The sequence below is a fragment of the Crinia signifera genome, chromosome 4, assembly GCF_055691185.1.
Source record: "Crinia signifera chromosome 4, ASM5569118v1, whole genome shotgun sequence".
Taxonomy (NCBI): Eukaryota; Metazoa; Chordata; class Amphibia; order Anura; family Myobatrachidae; genus Crinia; species Crinia signifera.
In genome coordinates, this window is record NC_139220.1 from 161,368,556 (window position 1) to 161,392,730 (window position 24,175).

At 42.9% G+C, this 24,175-nt stretch overlaps 1 protein-coding gene across 1 annotated transcript in view; it reads left to right on the plus strand.

Annotated features, from left to right (window-relative positions):
- Nucleotides 1-24,175, plus strand: part of IL17REL (interleukin 17 receptor E like) — a 137,454-nt gene that overhangs the window by 93,634 nt on the left and 19,645 nt on the right. The window contains exons 11-14 of the mRNA XM_083180162.1: nucleotides 7,615-7,659; nucleotides 14,964-15,021; nucleotides 16,160-16,308; nucleotides 18,394-18,459. Of these exons, the coding sequence (XP_083036288.1) occupies nucleotides 7,615-7,659; nucleotides 14,964-15,021; nucleotides 16,160-16,308; nucleotides 18,394-18,459 (318 nt within the window). The remainder of the gene's footprint in view (nucleotides 1-7,614; nucleotides 7,660-14,963; nucleotides 15,022-16,159; nucleotides 16,309-18,393; nucleotides 18,460-24,175) is intronic.

The following is a 24,175-nucleotide window of genomic DNA, read 5'->3' on the forward strand; positions in this document are numbered from 1 at the left end:
ATGAGTGCTCCATGTCACTGATGCGACTGTTGATTAGTGAGAAAAAGAAACTGTTTGCTGATATTGAACAACAAATCGCTACCCTAATACCTACCTTAGAGGCTGCTTATTCGACAGAAGTACTTTCTGAAGCTAAAAAGGAAATAGATAAAAAGGTTTCCAATATTGAGTCAAAAATCATTGATACCAAACAGAAGAAATTTGTAAGGGATCGAAGTGATTATGAAAACAATCGAGTTAGAACATGGCAAGTGTCAAAAAGCAGGGATGCATTTGATCTAAATGTGCCTGACATCCAAATTCCACCCCGAACAAACAGACTACGGTCCCAACAGAGACGGGGGTCCTATAGAATGCCCCCACATGATAATTATAGGTCTGGTAATCGCCCTGATAGATATCAGGCAGGCTCGAGAGATAGACGCCAGGAGAGATGGCAAAAAGTACCTTTTAAGTCTCGTGGTAATAATAATAAATACCGTAACAATAGAAATCCCCAAAACTATTGGGATGAGCCTGTGTTTTCACGGAATGCACAGGAAAGAGGGCCTAATGGCAACAGATTTGAAGTCCTCCGCCCTGAATATGATAATGGCCGTTTTTTAGACGCTGGTCGACACGACGACCTGCGTATGTCGACACCGAACCGCACCCCCCTAAGGTTAAAAAGAAGACTCGGGGAAGCCGAGGAAAGGGAAATTCCAGGAAGGGAGCCAAAACAGAGATTGGTTCAACAATCGATAGCTCCACTGCCCCTATCACAGAGATAGTTGCTGGTAATTCTCCACATAATCTTAAAGGGGTTTTCAATTTTTCTAAGCGGGTGTTAAGTAATACAGAGATGTCGGTTCTCCAGAGAGGCCTATCATTTGCACCAACTAAAAGTGTAAACAAAGTAGATGTCCAGGTTGATCTCAATCTGTTTGCAAGACGCCTGACACTCAAACGCCATTTCCTGAAAAAACCATGTCCTGAGGTCCCCTTAGATGTCTCTCTAGATTCTTTCAATTCAAATCTTAAACTTAAATCCACCTATTACCCCTTGGAGTCACGTGGCCCTTATATTGATTTATTTGCCGAGTTGGTTAAAAAAGATCTTTCCAAACTGAATACTAAGATTCAGGAGAAACCTAATGTGAGTCTTAAAGAAAATATGGCAATTAAAAGCTTGCAAACAGACAGTTCTATAGTAATAAAGAGCGCGGACAAAGGTGGTGGTGTAGTGGTACTTGACAGAGATGTATATGTATCAGAAGCATATAAGCTATTGCTGGATGAAAAATCCTATGTGAAACTCGCAGGTGACCCAACTGGTGAATATTTGGTCCATCTTGAGGTAATTCTCAAGAGAGGTTTAACTGATAAGTTATTGTGTTTAAATGAATATAAATATTTGCACAACAAAACGCCAAACCTAGCGACATTCTACCATTTGCCTAAGATACACAAAGGGTTGGTGCCCCCCCCGGGTCGGCCTATTGTCGCCGGGGTGGGGTCACTGACCTCGCGTGTATCTGAGTATGTTGATACATACATTAAAAAATATGTACCCTTGATTGAGACATATGTGCGTGACTCATCACATCTTTTGGAAATGCTAGCAGACATTGAGTGGAGGGATAATTTTGCTCTTGCCACCATCGATGTACAGGCTCTATATACGAGTATCCCACACGAAAAGGGTATTCAGGCAGTGGCTAACCGCTTATGCCTTGACCCCGATATTTCTGTACATCGACAGACTTTTATCTGTGATTGTTTGAGATTTGTCCTTCAATTCAATTATTTTGAATTTTTGGGGGAGTGGTTTTTACAGACGTGTGGCACGGCTATGGGCACCATTTGTGCCCCTAGCCTTGCCAACTTGTATATGGCTGAGTGGGAAACCACCACCATTAGAGATGAGCTGAGTACTAACATCATCTTCCTTAAAAGGTATATCGATGATATTATAATCATATGGGAGGGTGATGAAGACTCCTTCAATAGGTTTGTGGAGGGTCTTAACATCAATACCTTTAATTTAAGATTCACATCATCGTTTCACCGAACAAGAATCGAGTTCCTCGATATTGTGCTCGATGTGGCCGATTTTCCTACTGAAAAAGCCATTCAAACATCCACATTCTTCAAGCGTGTGGACGCGAACAGCTACCTCGAATACTCAAGTTGCCATTTGGGAGCTTGGAAGAACAACATCCCTTACTCGCAATTCTTGCGACTAAGGAGGAACTGTTCGAGCCTGACACGCTTTGATGAACAAGCCGCTGTTTATGTCAGTAGGTTTAATGAAAAAGGTTACCCACATAGTGTAATCGAAGGAGCCCTCCAAAGAGCGCGCTCATTGGATAGAAACAAACTTTTCCAACCAAAAACTGCCAGGCAAGTGTCATTACCAAATACCATCGATGGTAATGATATTATGTTCGTGACCCAATATAACTCGCACGAAAAAGAACTGAAGGACATTTTTAAGAAGCATTGGGGTGTCCTTAAATTGGACCCCGTCTTGGCTGGTCACATTCCTGAGGTCCCAAAAATGGTGTTTCGTCGGGCTAAGACCCTTAAGACTATCATCTCAAAAAGCCAACTAGAAAGCACTAACCATCCCTCTGAAACATTTCTAAGTATTAAGGGTAGTTTCCCTTGCAATCATTGTAAAGTCTGCCCCTTCATGAAAAAAGGTCCTCTAATAGAAGGTACCGATATTAAGGTGAATAATTTCATCAATTGTAATTCTACTTCGGTTGTATACCTTTTGACATGTGGGTGCGGCTTGAAATATGTCGGTAAGACCAAACGGTGCTTCAAGGTTAGAATCCTGGAGCACCTCCGTAACATCAAGCACGGGGTCACCAATCATAGCGTGTCCCGACATTTCAAGGAGGTCCATAATTGTGACCCCAAAACTTTGACTTGTAAAGGAATTGAGTTGGTACAACACAGCAAGAGAGGTGGTGATCATGATAAATTCCTTCTCAAACGTGAGACCACATGGATACTCAGACTAGATACACTAGTACCCAGGGGATTGAACGAAGGTTACGAGATAACCCCGTTCATAAACTAAGTGTATCCCCAATAAACCTGGTGTGCTGCCTTTATTCTTATTTATCCTGATGTATAATAAGGAGTGCTGTATTCTAGAATCACTTTGATTGTATTACTAGCTCTGCATTACTAGTGCTTTGAGCTGGCTTGGTAGTTGTCTTTTATAAGAATATATATATATATTTTTTTTTTTTTTTTGAATACATATTATAGTAATCGTGATCAATAATTATATAATACTGAAGGTCTACTAGATTGCTTTATGAAACTGTGTCAAGTTTTTTATGTATGAATTCATAATTTGTTTCTAACGATAATTCCACCTCTCGGATTTATGGATTAATTCATTGGAGAGATTTTAGTTAGATGTGTATGAGCTAGTTAGTTGTTATGAAATATATTAATGTATTTCTATTTTGTGAATGTAATGTTTTAATTATGTCTTATTCCAAGAGGCATCCTGCTCGCACATAGTATCAGTACCAGTGGTACATTTTATACTGGCATATTATATATTGTGTATAATTATTCCCATCCTGGGCACTATTTTGTTGTCCTCTGTTTTCATATAGTTCGCATTTAATGCGAGATACCTGTTTTTCTACTATACACTGATAGTATGGGGCGTCTCATTTAATGAGATCGATTACCATGTGGCATCCCCTTTCCCTTTTTTGTTTTCTCCCATTGGTCCGTATCTCCTGTGACCAATTTCATTTACCAATTCTATTTACATGTACCCGTGACAGCGAGCTGAGGCGTTGTACTCTGCCTCGCCGCTATTCTATTTAATTCTTGCGGATTAAGCTGCTAATTTTTATTAAGTAATCATATGTTTTCATCTATTTATATGTCCCAGTGTTAATTTACACTTTATAGTGGCCCGGGCTCTTAAGCAGTAGACATATCATATTAGTTACGCAGCATGATGCCCTTAATGTGTCCTAGGCATCTATTGGCTTATGCCTGTTTAAAACCGCCCCTTAGAAATCACTAGTGTTACGTACGGCATTTCTATCTGTACTGCCCGCGTCACTTGCATTATGCCGGACACTTGTATCCGCCTCTTTACTAACGGGATCCAATACCGTATAGTTACCCGCCCCGTCAGCGTCATTTGGATGACGCATGTTATCCCTATCCGCCCCCTCACTAGCGGCGGCCAATCCAGTGTATTCACCCGCCCTGTCCGCGTCACGGAGATGACGCGTGATGTGTTCTAGCCGCCTCCTCCTCACCAGCGGTATCCAATTACCCTATACTTACCTGCTCCTTGATTGACGGGGATAGTCCTTTATATTCTGTACGAGCGTACGTAGTAGCCACGCCCTCTGACGAAGTCCGCAGTGACGAAACGCGTCAGGGCGTGGCCTACGACGCTCCTTCTACTCTGGACACTGATCTCCTGGACGTGGCTCTCTTTCGTACGCTTCCCTGCAAGCCAGCTCTGCAGCGTTTCGAGTGACACCAAGGTCCCGGTACAGTGTGAGCAGTGTTGCCTTTGGTTTTAAACCCATGCCTTGTGGTACCCAGTCCACAGTGTTTTAACACACGGTACGAGTTCATGTTAAACTGTACCCTGGATTTTCGTTTTAAAAAAAATTTTCATTACTAAAATACTGCACCATGAAGCGCCTTCTTTCTGCCTCTCTCTATATATATATATATATATATATATACATACACACATATATATATATATATATATATAGAAAGATATTCCCGACATATGACGTATATATACGTCATGGTCGGGAGGTACTTCCCGACCGAAGACGTATATATACGTCATGGTTTTAAACTGTCACCGCGTCTATAGACGCGGTGACAGTTTGGAGATGTCTGCTGTCCCTGACAGCAGACATCCCCCCTCGCGGCGATCGCTGCGATTGGCTGTTCAAATGTGAACAGCCAATTGCAGCGTTTTCTGTGTTACCGGCGGCTAAGCCGCTCGGTAACACAGTGATCGGTGGTGATCGGTGCTGTTAAGTACAGCACCGATCACCACCGATCGCCAGCCCCCCCATCCCACCCGGCAGCCCCCCCTCCCTCCCACCCACCCGGCTGCCGCAGCGCCAGCACCCCTCCCAACCCCCCACCAGCCGCAGCGCCAGCCCCCCTCCCAAAGCTAGTGACCAAAATGGGGTCACATGTGGGGGGGTTCCACTGTATTGGTGCTTCGGGGGTCTTGCTAATGCGACATAGCACCCACCATTCATTCCACCACCAAATATCACTCCTTCCCTTCTGAGTCCTGCCATGCAGCCAACTGGTATTTTTTGGTCACATGTGAGGCATTGCCATACTCGGGAGAAATTGGGGCACAGATTTTGGGGTGCTTTGTCTCCTTCATTCCTTGTGAAAATGAAAAATTTTGAGCCAGATCTGCATTTTTGTGTAAAAAATTACATTTCTTTACACAAAAATGCAGATCTGGCTCAAAATTTTTCATTTTCACAAGGAATGAAGGAGACAAAGCACCCCAAAATCTGTGCCCCAATTTCTCCCGAGTATGGCAATGCCTCACATGTGACCAAAAAATACCAGTTGGGTGCATGGCAGGACTCAGAAGGGAAGGAGTGATTTTTGGATTTTGCAGCACAGATTCTGGTTGAATGACCCCTGAAGCACCCATACAGTGGAACCCCCCCACAAGTGACCCCATTTTGCAAACTACACCCTTCAGGGAATTCATCAGGGGGTATAGTGTACATTTCAAACCCCCAGGGGTTTCACCAATTTTGATACAACTGAGCTGTGAAAATGAAAAATTAAATTTTTTCATTTTCACAGCCCAGTTGTATCAAAATTGGTGAAACCCCTGGGGGTTTGAAATGTACACTATACCCCTAAATGAATTCCCTGAAGGGTGTAGTTTGCAAAATGGGGTGACTTGTGGGGGAGGTTCCTAACTTTTAGCACTTATGGTGCCTAGAAACCTACATGGTGCCTAAAAAAAAATCTCATAAAAAGGAGGCTCCAAAATCAAGTAGGTGCTCCTTCTATTATGAAGCCTGTGGTTTGGTCACCGTGCACACTAGGGCCACATATAGGATATTTATGAATACAAAAGAATTGGGGGAATCAATTTTTAGTCACATTTCTCTAGTAAAATCTACTGTATTCGTTAGAAAAATGTATTAAAATTGAAACTCTGCAAAAAAAAAAGAAATTTTGAAATTTCACCGACACTTTGTTTTAATTCCTGTGAAACACATAAAGGGTTAACAAACTTCCAAAATGCTGTTTTGAATACTGTGAGGGGTGCAGTTTTTGAAATGGCATCATTTATGGGGGTGTCTCACATACAAGTCCCTCAAAGTCACATCAGAACTGAACTGGTCCCTAAAAAAATCAGTGTTTGAAATTTTCTTGAAAATTTGAGAATTTGCTATTCATATTTGAAGCCTCCTAGTGTCCAAAAAAATGAAAAGGAGGTTGAAATAATGATTGCAACATAAAGTAGACATATGGTCTTTGTTAGTTATTAACTATTTTGAGTGGTATGTTTATTTGTCTCACAAGCAGAAAATGTGACATTTTGCAAATTGCAAAATTTTCCATTTTTTCACGACATTTTGGTATTTTTCACAAAAAAACACAGACTGTATCGACCCAAATTTACCACTAATTTGAAGTACAATGTGTCACGAGAAAACAATCTCAAAATCACTGGGATAAGTAAAAGCAAAAAAAAGTTATCCCCACTTAAGTGAAACATGTCAGATTTGAAAAAAATGGCTCTGTCAGGAAGGGGTTAATACATTTGGCCCTGTGTTTAATATCGACGTGAGCATGTAGTTTAGTTTATGTTGCTTAAAATGTATCAGACCCACGGAAAAATGGAGCTATCTTTTCCTATTCCTCTTGGAATGTTTGTCATTCAAATATTGGGCCTAATTCAGTAATGATCAGATGGGGCCAAATTTGGTCCCATTCCAATAGTGGGTGGACTGCGCTTATGCGAATTTGCGCATGTGCAGACCCCCGGTGCGAACACCTTCGGCGAGTATCCTACTTGCTGAGGCATTCACACGAATAGGGGGAAAAGGGGGCGTACAGGGGGCGGCAGCAGGGGAACGCCCAGCATTTGATGGGCATCCACATGAAAACACTGGGCATTCTGCTTGGAACACAGGCGGCCCGATTCCTGCCGGCGGCCCTCTGGCAGGGGGCTTGTGTCACATGACATCAACGCCACCCCATTTTCAGCGATCTCCGATGGAAATAAAAGTCAGCGACCATCAAATTAATTGTCTCCTCTTTAGCCGCAAGCGAGGGGATTGTGTTCTTGTACACATCCCCTTGCATGCTAGCGAGGGGATGTGGGCGGCGCTGGTGGCAGGGGGGGCGTTTATAGGGTGGCTGCTTAGCGAGCGGACCAGAATACCCCCTTTATTCTTTATTAAACCCAGCGGTTGTAATATTGCTTCATAGTAAAGCTATTGATACACAATAAAGTAAAATACTTAGGTATCGTCTTTAGTGTAAGCATCTGATCTAAACAACATTGTGTTTAAAATACTTTGTATAATTCTTTCTTTCTATCATTTCAAATTTTAGGCTCTGTATTCTCAAGTAGACACTCATCCCAGTCTTTGCATGAAGGCAAGTATATTATTATTATTATTACTACCAGCATTTAAGACTGATACATTCTATTAATACAAAGCAATTATCCTAGTATATTTAATTACAATAACATATATTTAATTACCAGCTTTTTACAAAGTTGTTTTTGTTTAATTTCATTTATTTTAAGACCCAGGTGCACCACTGCTGTCTGACAGTCCACCATCAGGGGTAGTCAGTATTTATAAAGGATGTAATTTTCCAGATCGAGAGTTCGGATAGTCTTCTAATCACACACACATTAAGTAACCACTTAATATAAATCACGCAAAAGAGAATCCTACAAACTGATTGTTCATTTCAACTTAAACCCAAACAATCAGTGACTGTTTTAATGTCCGATTCCAGGGGCGTAACTAGATATCAGTAGGCTCCATAGCAAAAATTTGTAAGGGCCCCCCATTTACCAACTGATGGGGATAAATGTATGTAAAACATATTAGTTAGACATTAAAGATGGCCCCCTTCAGCTCTGGGCCCCATAGCAGCTGCACCCCTTGCACCTATGGTAGTTCCGCCCTTGTCCATTTCTGTTCTCATTTCCAGCATGTAAAACCAGAAGTACACTCTGGCCCATTCTCCATAAGAATCCTGTTATTGTTTCGTTGATTCAAGATGAACCTAAATGTATACAGAGAAAGTTTTCTGTAAGGACATTCTAGTGAAGAGCGAGCACACTGTCATCCCCAGTGTTGTAAAATCGACATGATATTTTAAGTGTGGCCAATGTCTTGGGTTCAAAGGTGTAAATGTAAATATTAAAATAAGTGGAATTGATACAAATAAATTATGTGAACAACAACATCAAAACATTTTTGTATTCAATAAGAAGAGGGTAGCATAGATCATTAAACGTACATAAGCATATTTTACAAAGGCAGGATATCCATGCCTTTACCAGTTATAAAGGCGAACAACTGAAGACATTAAGAAAGACCCAGAAAGTAATGCACATATATGTATTTCAATAAAGAATGTTTGTGTTTGACCTCATTGTAGCAAATTTACTAAGATGGGAGTTCTATTGAAGATGGTATGTTGTCCAGGGCAATCAATAAGATTTTACTTCTTATGTATTTAGCACTTTCTAGAAGAAGTTGGGTATTTCTATATTAATCGGTTGTGTATTTGTTTAATGAAAGTTTTTGAAAAAGGAAATGGACTGAAAAATGTGTGGAACCTATTGACCTGTTTGCCATTCAGTCACTTCCGTCGAGACGTGAGCACCTTCCACCTACTTAACAACTAAAACATTGCGGTGTGGAACGCATACAGGAAGTAGCATGCATTCCATTGCAGAGACAACATCATTACATCTCTTCCACTGTAGCAGAACAATTCAGTGGAGGCCAAACAAGAAAATTTATGCATTTCAATATGGCTGTCACAATTAAAAGTACTATAAACATATTAAGCAAAAATAGAACGGCCAGTATTTCAATCTTAGGGCCATGGGCACAAAAACCTGCCAGGGAGCAGATACAGGACAAAGTCAAATCTACATAAAATACATAAACAAATCCACACATAAATGCATATTACCAAAAAATGTGAAAACCAAAATATCACTTTAACATGTCTATAGAATATTTCAACCTTGCATAGATTAAATAAACATATATGTGTAGAGACATATATACATCTAATATACATACATGTTGTGTGTACACAAGCATATACACACACACACACACACACACACACATATACAGATGGAGCTATTGTCATTGTACCCACTGGCGCGCCAGCACACGTAGACGTGCAAGCATCTCAGACAAGCATCTCTGTTGGCAGCAACACCAATGCTGTAACATAGATACCGGCACCAGATGATGACATCACTAGTCATCCGGATCAGCCGCTACAGCCTCGGGAATCGGCGTGCTAAAAACTATTAATTAATAAACTGGTACAATATTACAAATGTAAGTCATAATACAAAATATCAAAACTATACAATCAAGGTAATATTTCACATTTATACAACAGTAAAAACTTAAAAAGCAGCAGCACTAAATGAAGGACTGATTAGCAGACCATCAGGAGGCAATGGAGCCAGTGCCCCCTTTAAGGCTGGCGCCTGGCGGCGTATGACTCCATTGCCCCTGAGAGTTCCGCCACAGGTTTGATGTGTTTGTATTATGCCTAGGACCGGCTCTGGTATAAAGACTAATTTAGTTAAATGGCGCTGGTTTGATGAAAGATTACACAAATGTTTAATAACAGTTTAAAAAAATCATATCATACAATTGCATAACAATAAAGGATGCAAAGATTTAAAAAGGTGAATATGTATTAAAAATCTGGACCGGATTACTGAGGAAGTAGGACAAATAGGATGTTCAGTCTCAGCAGATCAGAGTTGTGACTGATATGGGAAGTGAGTCAGGTTGCCCATTGGGCTGATAGTTACCACAAGTTGTTATTATTGATCCAATCCCAAAGGCAATGATGCAGAGATGTCCTCAGATATAATGGGGCATGGGGCCACAAATTGCGATGACCCGGTAGATGTAGAGAATGGCTGGATATTGAGACAGCCAGGGGTTTCCCACACCGCTAGAGGTTCCAATCTCGGGGATGGTATGTGACAGGTGTCCTCAAGGTTGGTGAAGCTATGTGACCAAGATATAGGTGATTTCAGATGGTCATTGCCAACCTTGATTCCTGTATTGGTGCAAATTAAGCGTGGAAAAGATGGAGATATAAATAAAAAAAGAAAGAACAATCTTAATAAGCAACACCAAAAGTTACAGCATAAAAACAATTAATATAGGTAATTATTTTTAACCTGGATACATTCACTAATTAAAAACTTTAATTGATTATCTGCGCCGCCCTGGGCTTGATCATTCAATTTCTCTGGAAAAACACTCCGTTCAGACATAAATATCAAAGCATATATTGCAAATATCTTTCGTCATAGACCTTATTGACGATGTATTGTATACTTGCAATTGACGTATATAATAATAGTGGTGGAATAGCGGCTTCCAATTCACTGTCTCCGTATTTAGTGATCTTTATAGACAGGCCATACTGATATGTTTTTGATCGAAGTTAACCCATGCACAATTCGTCTTATTTGCATTGTCATGTGACCAGGACACACAAGGAGCTTCAGATGATTAAAATGATATGCGGCATGCCTATATTCTGTGTGCGACTGTTGAATAAAGAAGCCTCCTGCTGGAGTATTTACTCACCTAGTCCTCTCTCACAGGATCGAGCGGCCAAGTTTTCTCAGGTGTGCCGTTTGCACACAGACGCTACAACTGTTGTCCTGCTCAGCCGTCCGTGAAGTACAGTCTCTGGGCGAGATGTATCAAATGGAAAATGCAGTAAAACCCCAGTTTTACCGCATTTTCCAATGTATCAAAAATGATACCGCATTGAAGGGTATCGCCACCTTTGGGTGGCGATACCCTATAGAAGCCTATGGGCTTCTTTTCGCCGCCCGCCGCCGCCGATGCAAGCCCGCCGCCGCCAACGCAAGCCCGCTGCCTCGCCGACCCCACCTCTGGCTTACCTTCCTGAAGGGTCCTCCTGGACCCCGGAAGGTAAACCCCTCCTCCCCCTAGTGAAGCAGCCGGACATCCTTCCGACTGCAGGGGGGAGGAGGAGGCGCCGGGGACAGCCTGCTTAGCTGTCCCCGGCATGAGGGGAGAGCCAGGCAGCAGGGAGGTGACGAAGACCCCCCGCATACCAGAGTACAGGTATCGCGGGGGGACTCTGTCACCGCACCGCGATGCCAGCCGCATATGTTAGTACATATGCGCTGGCATCGCGGCGGGGGGGGGGAGAGCGAAGGGCGGCGATGTATTTTAATACATCTCGCCCTCTGTCTCTTCATGCCGCACACAGACCGGACGCACACAAACACTAAGGCCAGTGCCGTAGGAATCAACCTCCCTCTGTGTGCTGCTTCCGGACAGGCTGATAGCACACAGGATAATCAATTAAAGTTCTTAATTAGTGAATGTATCCAGGTTAAAAAGAAGTATCTATATTAATTGTTTTTATGCTGTAACTTTTGGTGTTGCTTATTAAGATTGTTCTTTCTTTTTTTATTTATATCTAATAATTTGGTGTATATATATATATTAGAGATGAGCGGGTCCGGATTCCCGAGATCCGACAGATCCGAATATCGGGGATCCGGGCCAGATCCGAGCCGGCTCAGGAGTTCCCGCCTGAATTCCGGACCAATAACGAGGCCGAACGTCATCATCGCGCTGTCGGATTCTCGCGGGAGCGGGATCTTATAAAAGACGCACGGGCGCCCGCCATCTTCACTCCAATCTTGGAGAGGGAAGAGGGTGGTTGGGAAGCTCCGTGTGCTCCGTGCTGTGCTCTGTGCCATTTGCTCCGTGACCTGACCTGTGCCCTCACTGCCCTGTGCTGTGCTCCGTGCCATGTGCTCCGTGCTGTGCTCCGTGACCTGCCCTCACTGCCCTGTGCTGTGCTCCGTGCCATGTGCTCCGTGCTGTGCTCTGTGACCTGCCCTCACTGCCCTGTGTTGTAGACTTGAGAGTCAGTGACTGTTTATAGGCCTGAGCCCTACAGTGTGATTTAACTAACTAGGTGCTGCAGTGCTCACACGCAGGGGCTGCAGTGTCCACTGTCCAGGGGCTGTCCTGTGGCCCGTGCCCTGATGTGATTTATTTAGCCCTAAGCCCTATGTTGTGATTTATTTAGCCCTGAACCCTGTGTTTTTTGTGATTTAACTAACTAACTCAGTGCTGCAGTGCTCACACGCAAGGGCTTCAGTGCTGCTGAGTAGTACACTGTGTACAGGGGCTGCAGTAATACAAGGGGCTGTGTCCAGTGTGACGGCCTATATCTTATCCATTGTCCAGTGTCACGAGTCACTCACGACATATATCCTGTGTCCTGTCCTGTGTGACGACTGATGACATATCCTGTGTCCAGTGTGACGACATATATCCTGTGTCCAGTGTGACGACATCTATCCAGTGTCCAGTGTGACGACAATATATCCAGTGTCCAGTGTCACAAGTCACAACATATATCCTGTGTCCAGTGTGACATGTAATGTGTGCCGGCATATATCCTGTGTCCAGCGTGACATATATCCAGTGTCCAGTGTGACGACATATATCCTGTGTCCAGTGTGACGACATATATCCTGTGTCCAGTGTGACGACATATACAGTATCCTGTGTCCAGTGTGACGACATATATCCTGTGTCCAGTGTGACGACATATATCCAGTGTCCAGTGTGACATATATCCATTGTCCAGTGTGACTACATATATCCAGTGTCCAGTGTGACAGGGGCTGTGTCCAGTGTACAGGGGCTGTGTCCAGTGTACAGGGGCTGTGTCCAGGGGTTGTGTCCAGTGTACAGGGGTTGTGTCCAGTATACAGGAGCTGTGTCCTGTGTCCAGGGGCAGTGTCCAGTGTGACGGCTGTGTCCAGTGTACAGGAGCTGTGTCCCGGGTGGTGTCCAGAGGCTGTGTCCATTGTCCAGGGGCCGTGTCCAGGGGCTGTGTCCAGGGTAACGGGCTGTGTCCATTGTCCAGGGGCTGTGTCCAGGGTAACGGGCTGTGTCCATTGTCCAGGGGCTGTGTCCAGGGTGACGGGCTGTGTCCAGTGTCCAGGGACAGTGTCCAGTGTGAAGGCTATGTCCAGTGTACAGGAGCTGTGTCCAGAGGCTGTGTCCAGTGTGGTGACTGCTGTGTCCATTGTCCAGGGGCTGTGTCCAGTGTGATGGCTGTGTCCAGTGTACAAGAGCTGTGTCCAGAGGCTGTGTCCATTGTCCAGGGGCTGTGTCCAGGGTGACGGGCTGTGTCCAGTGTACAAGAGCTGTATCCAGAGGCTGTGTCCATTGTCCAGGGGCTGTGTCCAGGGGCTGTGTCCAGTGTGACAGGCTGTGTCCAGTGTAAAGTAAGAAAAATAAATAAAAGTAATAAATAAAATAAAAACACATTTTTGGAAGATGATGGAGGAGGAAATAGTGGGAGATCAGCAACCTGATAGAAGTGCTGAAGCTGCTACCACCAGTCATGACAAGGCCGATACCTCTTTGTATTTGCTCTTTGGAGCATTTCTCTTTTTTTGTGATAGTTTATTAAACTGCCACCCTGTCTGCCCCTGCAGTGGCACTCTGCCAGGTTGGAAGTGTAAGGTCCACATGTATGTGATGCCGACTGCTGTCGCTTAGCTTAGTCATCCAGCTACCTCGGTATACCCTTTTGGCCCAACTACAGTAAATGAAAACAATTTTGTAAGCTGTTAAGTGATAAAAATTGACTAGAAATAATAAGTGGAAACTAATGTTATTGGTTAATAATACTTTAGGGGCAAAAACAGGCCCAAATTCTGTTATTTTATTTTAGCCATTTTTAGCATTTTTTAGTGTTTCAGTTTGTCTGCATATGTTATACGGTATTGCAATGGAACTGTTTAATAATACTTTTTCTTCACATACCTCCCAACATGACCCATGCCAGGAGGGACAGAATACTCTGCTCCTGGACTTTCCTCTTAAAGTATGATTGCCGTCACCTGTTTTCCAACAGGTTATGGTGCTTCACCACAGGTGATGGCAATCAAAATTAAGAGGGAAGTCCAGGAGCAGAACATTGTGTCCCTCCTGGAGAGGTTCATGAAGGTACGTCTTCATACCATGAGTAAATTCACAAATTGTTGGCAAACCAATGCAGTCTGGGTGTGAGAACTGCTTTCATTGTCTGCATAGACTGGGCAGTGACTTGCACTAAGGGAAAGTAGCAGGTTGTGCATAGTAACAATCAGCATCCAGGAGCTCTAAATCTAGGTTTGTAAGTGTTCCTTTAGGGCAGGCAAGTCCAAATTATAGCCTTCCATTAGTTGTGAAACTACAAGTCCCATCATGCCTTGCCATAGTTTTGCTATTAGGAAATGCTAAAACTATGGCAAGGCATGCTGGGATGTGTAGTTCCACAATAGCTGGAGGGCCACAGTATGGACCTGCCTGCTTTAGGGAGTGTACTTTGTTGCGGGATGCAGTTTAAATCCCGACACTTTCTCCCTCTGTGGGTGTCCACGACACCCATAGAGGGAGAATAAATTAGTGTGCCGAGCGTAGCAAGGCACCAGGCTCGCTGCGTGGCGAGCGCAGCGAGCTCGCAAGGTGGGGGCGATCCATGTCCCCCCCTTGTCAGGATTTCGGCGTCGGGATTTTGAACGCCGGGATTCCGACCGCCGGGATTTCATATCAATCAACTTTGTTGCATATACTGAACTGTTACTTACATACTGTACGTATTTTTAGTTTACTACAGGTGTGAGCTCATGGGTGAAATGTCCTTTTGCTTCTGGACAATATTCAGGTAAAGAAAACAACTTAAAGTCTATGTCATGTTTTTCTTTAACTACTATAATATGTCAATCAAATAACGGTACTTGTTTCCTAGCACGGCGCCCATCGTGGGTGATCGCATACCTTAACTTAAGGTATGCGATGGACGCGACCAATGCGATTTTAGGCTATTTTTAGCCTTTTCCCGACAATTAAAAAATCGCGTCCATCGCATGCCTTAAGTTAAGGCATGCGATGCGACCGACGCGACCAACGCGATTTAACATTGAATGCATTGTATTCAATGTTAAATTCCTATGTAAAATTGGGTCCATTGTATGCCATTATAATGGCATACAATGCGACCGATGCGATGGACCCGATTTTTCATTGTATACCCACCCTGATGGGTAATTTACATGACAAATGCCCCCCCATTGTTAACGCCACCCCACGATGAACGGCAACCCGAAGTGTGGTGAGCGAAAGCGAGCCCGCGAGGATCGGCAGTACGCGTCCTCCAACCTTTTCATACCCCCACTATCCACGTCTGCGTGGAGTTGATCTTATATAGCGTGGTGAGCGCAGCGAGCCACCAAGCCCGAAGCGTGGCGTGCGCAGCGCGCCCCGCGAGGGGACGCGTTATACCTGTGAAGTAATGCAAGTCCCCTCGCGGGGCTCGTGCGCACGCCACGCTTCGGGCTCGGTGGCTCACTGCGCTTGCCACACTATATAAAATGAACTCCACACCGACATAGATAGTGGGGGTATGAAAAGGTCAGAGGACGCGTACCGCCGCCCCTCGCGGGCTCGCTGCGCTCGCCACACTTCGTGTTGGCATTCATCGTGGGGTGGCGTTAACAATGGGGGCCATTTAACCCATCAGGGTTGGGAAACAATAAAAATTTGGGTCTGGGGGGCATTTAACATTGGGGCCAATGTAAAATCGGGTCTCACGGACCATTTTACATTGGTTCCAATGTTAAAATAGCGTCGATTGCATCACATGCGATTTGGTTGCATGCGATGCGATCAACGCAATTTTTTGGGACCCAATGGATACAATTTCCATCGCTGGCGCCGTGCCAGGAAACAATACCCAAATAACTACACAGATGAGTAAAGGGCAAATTTTATATTTACATACTATATATTATTCTTATTTTCAGCTTGGGATATGAAAACACATGTTATGGATAACACCGTCCAAATCAGATTGTCATCAACGGTTAAAGCAAAGTTTTCTGTTTGTGTTTGTAATCGCACACAGCTTAATACTACCTGTAATCCACTTAAAATGTATGCTTTTGCATATGTGGTAAGTATACAAAGTACGTGGTTAGTTGCAAGTTACTTAACATTTAACTTCTCAAAATTAACCCTTTGGGTGTCAAGTAAATATGTAAAAATATTTGTAAAAATTGACAAGCAAACATTTTTATTCATCATAATGACCTGTAATATTTACCTTATATAGAAAACATAATATTTTTTTCCACAAAACATTTTATTTGAATTTATATAACAAATGTGAGTGACACTGGCATTTTTGTGGATATTTTGAACATCTTTCACAGAGATGTTGGCACTCAAAGGGTTAATGCAGTTACAGGTCCAAATGTGATACCTACAGTAGCATGTTACAAATCTAATGGGTTTATTCAGCATGGTCTACAGCGAATGTGCAAATCAAGCAGTTATCAATTGATGTGCGTCCATACCATTTGCATCACACATTCGCCAAGGGAATTAGCAACAGAAAATGTGTATGAATTGTTACCGTTATCTCTTCGCAGTTTAATTGACAGGAAGCCGACATTTGGGGGGTAACCTGACTCTTTCTGGGTATGTCAGGAAAAATGCAGGGATGTTTTTGTGGAGAGTCTATGACGTCACCATTGACCACTTCCACCCTGTCCCTGGGGGCCTTATTTTGGTTCATTCTTTCTGACAAAATCCTTCTTAGATGGACAAAACCATGTGCACTGCAGGGGGGCAGATGTAACATGTGCAGAGCGAATTAGATTTGGGTGAGTAATTTTGTTTCTGTGCAGGGAAAATACTGACTGCTTTATTTTTACACTGCAATATAGATCTCACTTTGAAGTAAAACCCCACCCAAATCTAATTCTCTCTGCACAAGTAACACCTGCCCCACCTGCAGTGCACATGGTTTTGCCCATCTAAGAAGGATTTTGTCAGAAAGAATGAACCAAAATAAGGCCCTTACTCACATTTGCACAGTTCGCATAAACTCTTCAATGGTTTGGGAATTGTGTATGCATTTGTTATCCATTCGCAATTCTCTCACAGTTTTGCAGTAGGCGTTTTCTCTTTCTGTCTGGGCTGCAGCTTTTTCCTTGCTGTGCACTGCGAATTCTCACATTAGTGATCCATGCTGAATAAGCCTCTGAGTGGTAGATTTATTAAGCTTGGTGAAGTGATAATGTGGCTGGTACTTCATCACTGGCCAATCAGCTTCTAACTGTGAAGTTACAGGCTTGGTTTGAAAAATGACAGGTAGGAGTTGATTGGCCGGTGATAAAGACCAAACACTTTATTACTTCACCGAGCTTAATAAATCTACCCCTGAGTGTGAAGTTACAGGACCTAGTGCTATAACTTGCATTTTACAGATCTTAGTTTTATACCTAGTAATGTACAGTATATAGAGTATGTGCATTGTAACTTTGAAATACTCATTATGTGCAACAGCTTCAAAGTGTATACCGTTTACAGCTAAAAAAATATATATAAACACATAGCCTCCATATTCATTTAGTACTGCTCACATGGCCTATTTTATTAACAGTTATTTACTGTATGTAGCGCTGACATATTCAGCAACACTTTACAGAGAATATTTGGTCATACACTAAAGTATATGCTCCAGTGGTGCTTGTAATCTATAAATACATACATACCTAGAGTCTAGACACACCTTGCAATGCTATTGCAATATGTGCAGCCCCTGAGATTGGGAGACGGGTAGATAATAGATACTCTTTATTAGGTTTCCATGTCTAAACCAATGCTTGTATGGTTATAGTAAATAGATTGTTTTATGAACAATCTCTAACTTTACAAGTTTTGTTTCTTCCAATAGTCTGCTAGCCTTTGTAGCAGCTGTGGACTGCTCAGTGGTGCTTAGTAATGATGATGGACTAGCAGGCACAAATTACTCACCCTCTTACTTGGCTACTGAATATTAGTCATATTATTATTCATATTATTAATGAAGACCATTGACTCTTTAGAAATGTAAAATATACTGTGAACAAAAATAAAATATTAAGAGAATTTAGAATAAAAAAAAAACACTCAATGCAACAACCAAATTTAAATATATATCAAATATGTGTTTTAATTGTTATATTAAAGTATATTTATTTAATATCCATAGGGAGCATCAGATCATGTAATTCTCAATTTTTCAAGATATATATGTGGCCCCAATATTTGTATTGAGGTAAGTGTACAATGTAGGCCAATATCATATAAATACGGAAAATGGTGCATACAATATACAGTATATTGTATTGAGTGAACATTAAGGGGGAAATTTACTAACAAAAATTTGTGGAAAAAATCGTATTTTCATACGAAAATACGATTTTATTTGGCGTATACGTATTTTTGGCATTTACTATTCCAAAAATACGAATTTTCGTATTCATATTGATGGCACATTCGTGTTTGTATTTACAAATATGAATGTCTACACCAGGCATTCCAAACCACGGTCCTCAAGGCACACCAACAGTGCAGGTTTTGTAGATATCCAGGCTTGAGTACAGGTGACTTAATTAGTACCTGAGTGATTCTGATTAAACCATCTGTGCTGAAGCCTGGATATCACTAAAACATGCACTGTTGGTGTGCCTTGAGGACCGTGGTTGGGAAAGCCTGGTCTACACCATCGATAGAATACAACAGAAATCACCATTCAAAAGAATGGTGACTCCTGATTTACTAAGCGGTCGTATTGAAAATACGGCCGCTAATTGGCGTGAAACGCTCGCGAATGGCGGGCCAAATACGGCAGGAAAATACACTTTATTTTCGTGTCATATTTGGCTTTAGCCTGCACGGATCAGTCAGATCTGTGCAGGCTTCAGTGTAAAAAAAAATAGAAAAATAAATAAAAAAACACCGGCAAATAGGGCTTCACTGACATGGACGCCGACATGGACCCGGACCAGGACCAGGACACCGGACCAAGACCCAGGGACATACCTACAGGCTCAAGATAGGTAAGTATCAGTATGTATGGGCTTTGGATGTATTAAAGTTGTATTTTTATTGTGTGTCAGTGTAATTATTTGACTATTTTTACTACTGTGGAACTACAAGTGCCAGCGGGCCCTTTAATGCCCCACATGCTGGGACTTGTGGTTCTCCAAGTCCCAGCTTGCGGGGGAGGCTTGCTGGGACTCATAGTTCCACAGTAATAAACAATAGTTTATTCTATTTTTTTTACACTGAATCAGCCCGGTGGTCACCGCTCCAGGGCCACCGGGGACAGCACCAGGCTTCAGCCTGGTCAGGTAAGTCCCCACTCCCCCAGGGCTCCTGGCCAGGCTGACTGGTCAGTAGGGATGAATGTTTTGGCCGCGGGACCTTATCTAATAAGTGTCCCCTGGCTGTGACATTACCCTGCTTTCTGGTTTGGTCTGGGGCTGGTTCTTAAAATACAGGGGACCCCTACTCATTTTGTCCCCCGTATTTTGGGAACCAGCCCCGGACCTGGGGCCTGGGGCTGGTTTTAAAAAATCAGCGAAGCCCTATTTGCCGGGTTTCCTGATTTTTAAGGGGGGGGGGGGGGGGGGCACGCTTTTTTTTTAAATGATTTATTTCTCTATTTTTTTTGACACACTGCAGCCTGCACAGATCTGACTGATCAGTGCAGACTGCCTGTACGAATTTGTATTAGCGGCCGTATATACGGCTAGCTAATACGAATTAATATGACATCGGAGGGTTACAAATTAGTCGTATTTGACTGCTTTGTAAATTCCCCTCCGGAAGACGACTTTGCATACGGCTGAAACAGCTGTATGCAGTCATATTCATTTGTATTAAGAATACGAATACGATTTTTTGTGTTTGTATTCTTAGTAAATTTCCCCCTTAATGTCAGTTCTGCACTTGTTCTACAAATACTTAAAATAAGAGATGTTTACCAACACCAGTGTTTTGCCTTTGGATCATGTTTTCTACAAATTTGCTGTCACATTTTTGGGTTCTGTATTTTTTAATACATTTTTTAAATACTGCTAAAATCACATATTTTGGGCCTTTTTTTATTCCAACAGTATTATTAAGTTAAATTACATAAATTTTAGTCAATGTCACTCAATATTGACCACCGCATAATATTCTTCATCAATATTGGATAAAATGTATCTGCCAACACGAAGCAATAAAGCAGCGGAATAAACAACATGTTTGTCTGTTTAGCCTCTTTGGTGGTATGCCCAGAAATTTCTAGGGCTGAGCTGCCCTGCAGGAGCGTGCAAGTTTTTGGGCATGACTCTGTGCAACACTGGAGCATACACATCACTAACATCGATCCCCCCACCGTTTCATACCTGCCCCCCCAAGGGATGTTTTATATTAAATAGTCTCAAAATATAAGATCGATCAGCACCTGATTTGTTGGGAAGGTTTTCTTTTGTAAAGAATGAAGATTCTGGCTTTGGAGACAAAGATGAAGATCACTGGGAATAATCGTAGACAGTTGCTTGTAGACTGGGAATAATTGGAGACTGTGGGCCAGATGCACTGAGCTTCAAAAGTGATAAAATGGATAAACAACCAACCAATCAGCTCCTGCCTGACATTTTCCAAACACAGTCTGTGACATGGCAGGTAGGAGCTGATTGGCTGACTGTTTATCACTCTCCATTTTATCACTTTTAAAGCTTAGTGGCTTTAAGGCTGTGAAAAATTGGAGACGACTGTGGCTTTAAGACTGTGTAGAATGAAGACTGTGGCTTTGGAGACAAAGATAAAGATTACTGAAGCAGGATGGACTGCCAAAACCGGGACCCACCTCTGAAGCAGGTTCAGTGGCAAACTGCAGCAACTGGTGGGCTAGGAGTAGCACTGAGAAAAATAATGGACCACCGGATGACAACAGCTGAACAAGGATTCCAGGGATTAATCAGGCAGCACAGAGCTTGAGCACCTTAAAGCAGCAAGTAACCTGAAGCAATGGCATTGTGGCTAAAGGCCAAGCCCCTTTTAAGAGAGGAGACTGCACCGGATTGGCTGGATGCACCCAGGGACGCAATTGGACTGATCTGATCTCCAACATGGTGGCTTCCTGTACAGGTGACACATGCAGGACCGGGACACAGCCCCTACCTGCCTCAGCTTCGCCTATCCGGCGTGCTCAAACACAGGTAGACTCAGGAACCACATTGATGGCCACCATGCTCTGTGCCCCAGGACCCAGACCCTGCTCTCTAGCTGCTACTGCTCCCGGGTGCTGAAGCCACACCAAGTGGTTAACAGGAATACCGCTACTACCCCTGCCCATTTCGTTTGTTTACCCCTTCTGGTATATTGGCCATTTGCCTGATCAATCTTGGTAAAAGCCCCTAAAGGGACTTGTTATACGTTCATTCACTGACTGTGCTGTTAGCCTGTTTTGGGATCTTTACAGTAAGTTAGAAAGATGGAGGTTTGGATGCACTGGGCCTACCACCTGAGAACTAGTACTAAAACATTGATTGTAATACACAGCTTTTTAGAGCTAAATCTACCCCTATGTGTGCAGTATTTCAAATGAAATTGTGCAAAGAATCAATAAACAAAAATGAACTCAAATGCATGTTGACATATTTCTTATCTGTGTATCTGGAACGTTAGTTGGTATGCTTCTGAACTAGTCTGTATCATCTGCATAGTGTTATAAAACAGATAAAAGCAATTCAGAAGTGCAATTTGCCAAATACAGATTTATTTTGCCAAAAAAGATAACATTCATACATAAATCTTAATTTTAAACAGTTTATCTGTTATGGAACCAAAAAATAGATCACTAATCCCATTGTTGGTCCAGTATCAGGTAAGTTGTTTTAATTCATATTTGATGTGCACCTGTTTTTCTTTTGGCTAAATAAGCTTGTGTTATACTTTTGGCCCAATTGTATCTGTTTCATATCCTTCCAAATGGATTAGATGCACTAATTCAAAAATTGACAGATCCCTACTGAGGTTCCAGATACACATGGGTTCCAGTTCCAGAGGAACAGTATTTTTTGCCATTTTTTTGTGGAATAGTGTGGGCTGTTTAACATGCAAGGAGGCTGGATGTAAGTGGACAGATCTGTAAAGTGGTATCGTAGAGGTATATTTATTAAAGTGTTGGGTTATAGAAGTGGAGATGTTTCCCATAGCAACCAATCAGATTGGATTTAACATGTATCAAGCATATTTTAGAAGATAATAGCTACAATCTGATTGTATAAAACCCGTACTTTCATAAAATTTACCCTGGAGAGTAGATTTGAGAATTTTGTTAAGTAAAGTTAATGGTAGACTTGATGATTGTTATTATAGGTGGGAGATAGGGACATGATTTTGCATTATAACCAACAATTAGTCAATTACTATTCTTTTTCTTGAATTGTTCTCAATTAAAAAAAAAAAAGCTCAGATATTGGGTTATTTAATTTTCTAAACCAATGACATTGTGTATTGAATAATTTGGGTGAGAGGGTTGTCCCTTTTCACTGAAGATAGAAGACTAGACGAAAGCTCAAGATAAGAAGAAGGCATTTGTCATACCTGGATATAGAACCAACAAATCCACGTCTTATGTGTGGAATCATTTTTACCCAAATCCTGACAACATTTGTCAAGCCATCTGTGGACTTTGTGGAAGTAGAGTTAGGGGCATACAGCATCTAGGAACCACTACCATATTATGTTGTTTGCAGCGAGCTTATGACAAGTATTTGATAACATCAGAAACTAGTGCTAAAATAACAACAAGCAGTCTAGCATCAGCTAGCTCCCTTCTCTCTACTAGATCTAGGCACCTACAATCTCCACTACCAACACCTTCATCCTCAATATTCTCAGTAATGATCATACAGATGTAGAGCCGCTCATTCAGCCTACCTATGGTGGTTTTACTGCCAGCCCACCATAGCGGCCAACAGCGCAAGGCGCCGCAATACATTTTAACAGCTTGGCAATTAGCGGTGGTATTGCCGGATGAGTGCAATACCAGTGATCATCCACCAGATGTCACTTTTTGAAATCTTCACTGCGCATGTGTCAAATGTGTGCTGCAGCGTGTGCATGAACTTCAAGTGACTACAGTGTTAAAAAGCTCTGTAGCGCAGGATCTACTTTGCTACGACTGTACTCAGGGGCGTAACTATATTTTGGGCGCCCCCCCGCCGTTAAAGGGAGGGCGCCCGGGCGCCCGCCCGCTCACCCTGCCCGCTCACCCCGCCGCATCAACCCCACCGCACCAACCCCGCCATCCCCCGCAGTCTTACCTACGTTCAGTACGCGGCGCTGGTCCCGGCTCCCTTCTTCTCGCTATGAGGACTACCACAAAATGTCCGCCCCCATACAGCAGACAGTTTCAGAGAATTTTGTGGTGGTCCTCATAGCAGAAGAAGGGAGCCGGGACCAGCGCCGCGTGCTGAAGACAGGTAAAGACTGCGGGGGATGCCGGCAGGATGGCGGGGTGTAACTATAGCACTGCAGCCCCCGGCGCCCGCACATGCACAGCGCCCCCCCGCGGTCGCGGGGGCTGCAGTGCTATTGTTACCCCACTGACTGTACTGTCCAGTAAGCTACAGTACCATAGATAGACAGCTCTTATCAGGTGTGTAGGCTAGTGGATTAGTGCGCCGCTCTGTATGTTGTACATTAAAGTACAGTATGCCTGAGTTTGATTATTAAAGGGAACTTATTTACAGAACTGTATATTTAACACAAAAAAAATCCTGCCTCCCTATAAGCTTTTTGTGCATCTGCACAGGCACAGACGCAAGTGCGTCTGCACGGATGCTAATGCGTCTCATTGTTTTGGTCGAAAGGTGCTAGGATGCATTTTAGTGGAAACTCTGGCCATTTGTATCAAGTGTCGTAGGCGAGTGGATAAGCGCGCCGCTCTGCATGTTGTACATTAAAGTACAGTATGCCTGAGTTTGATT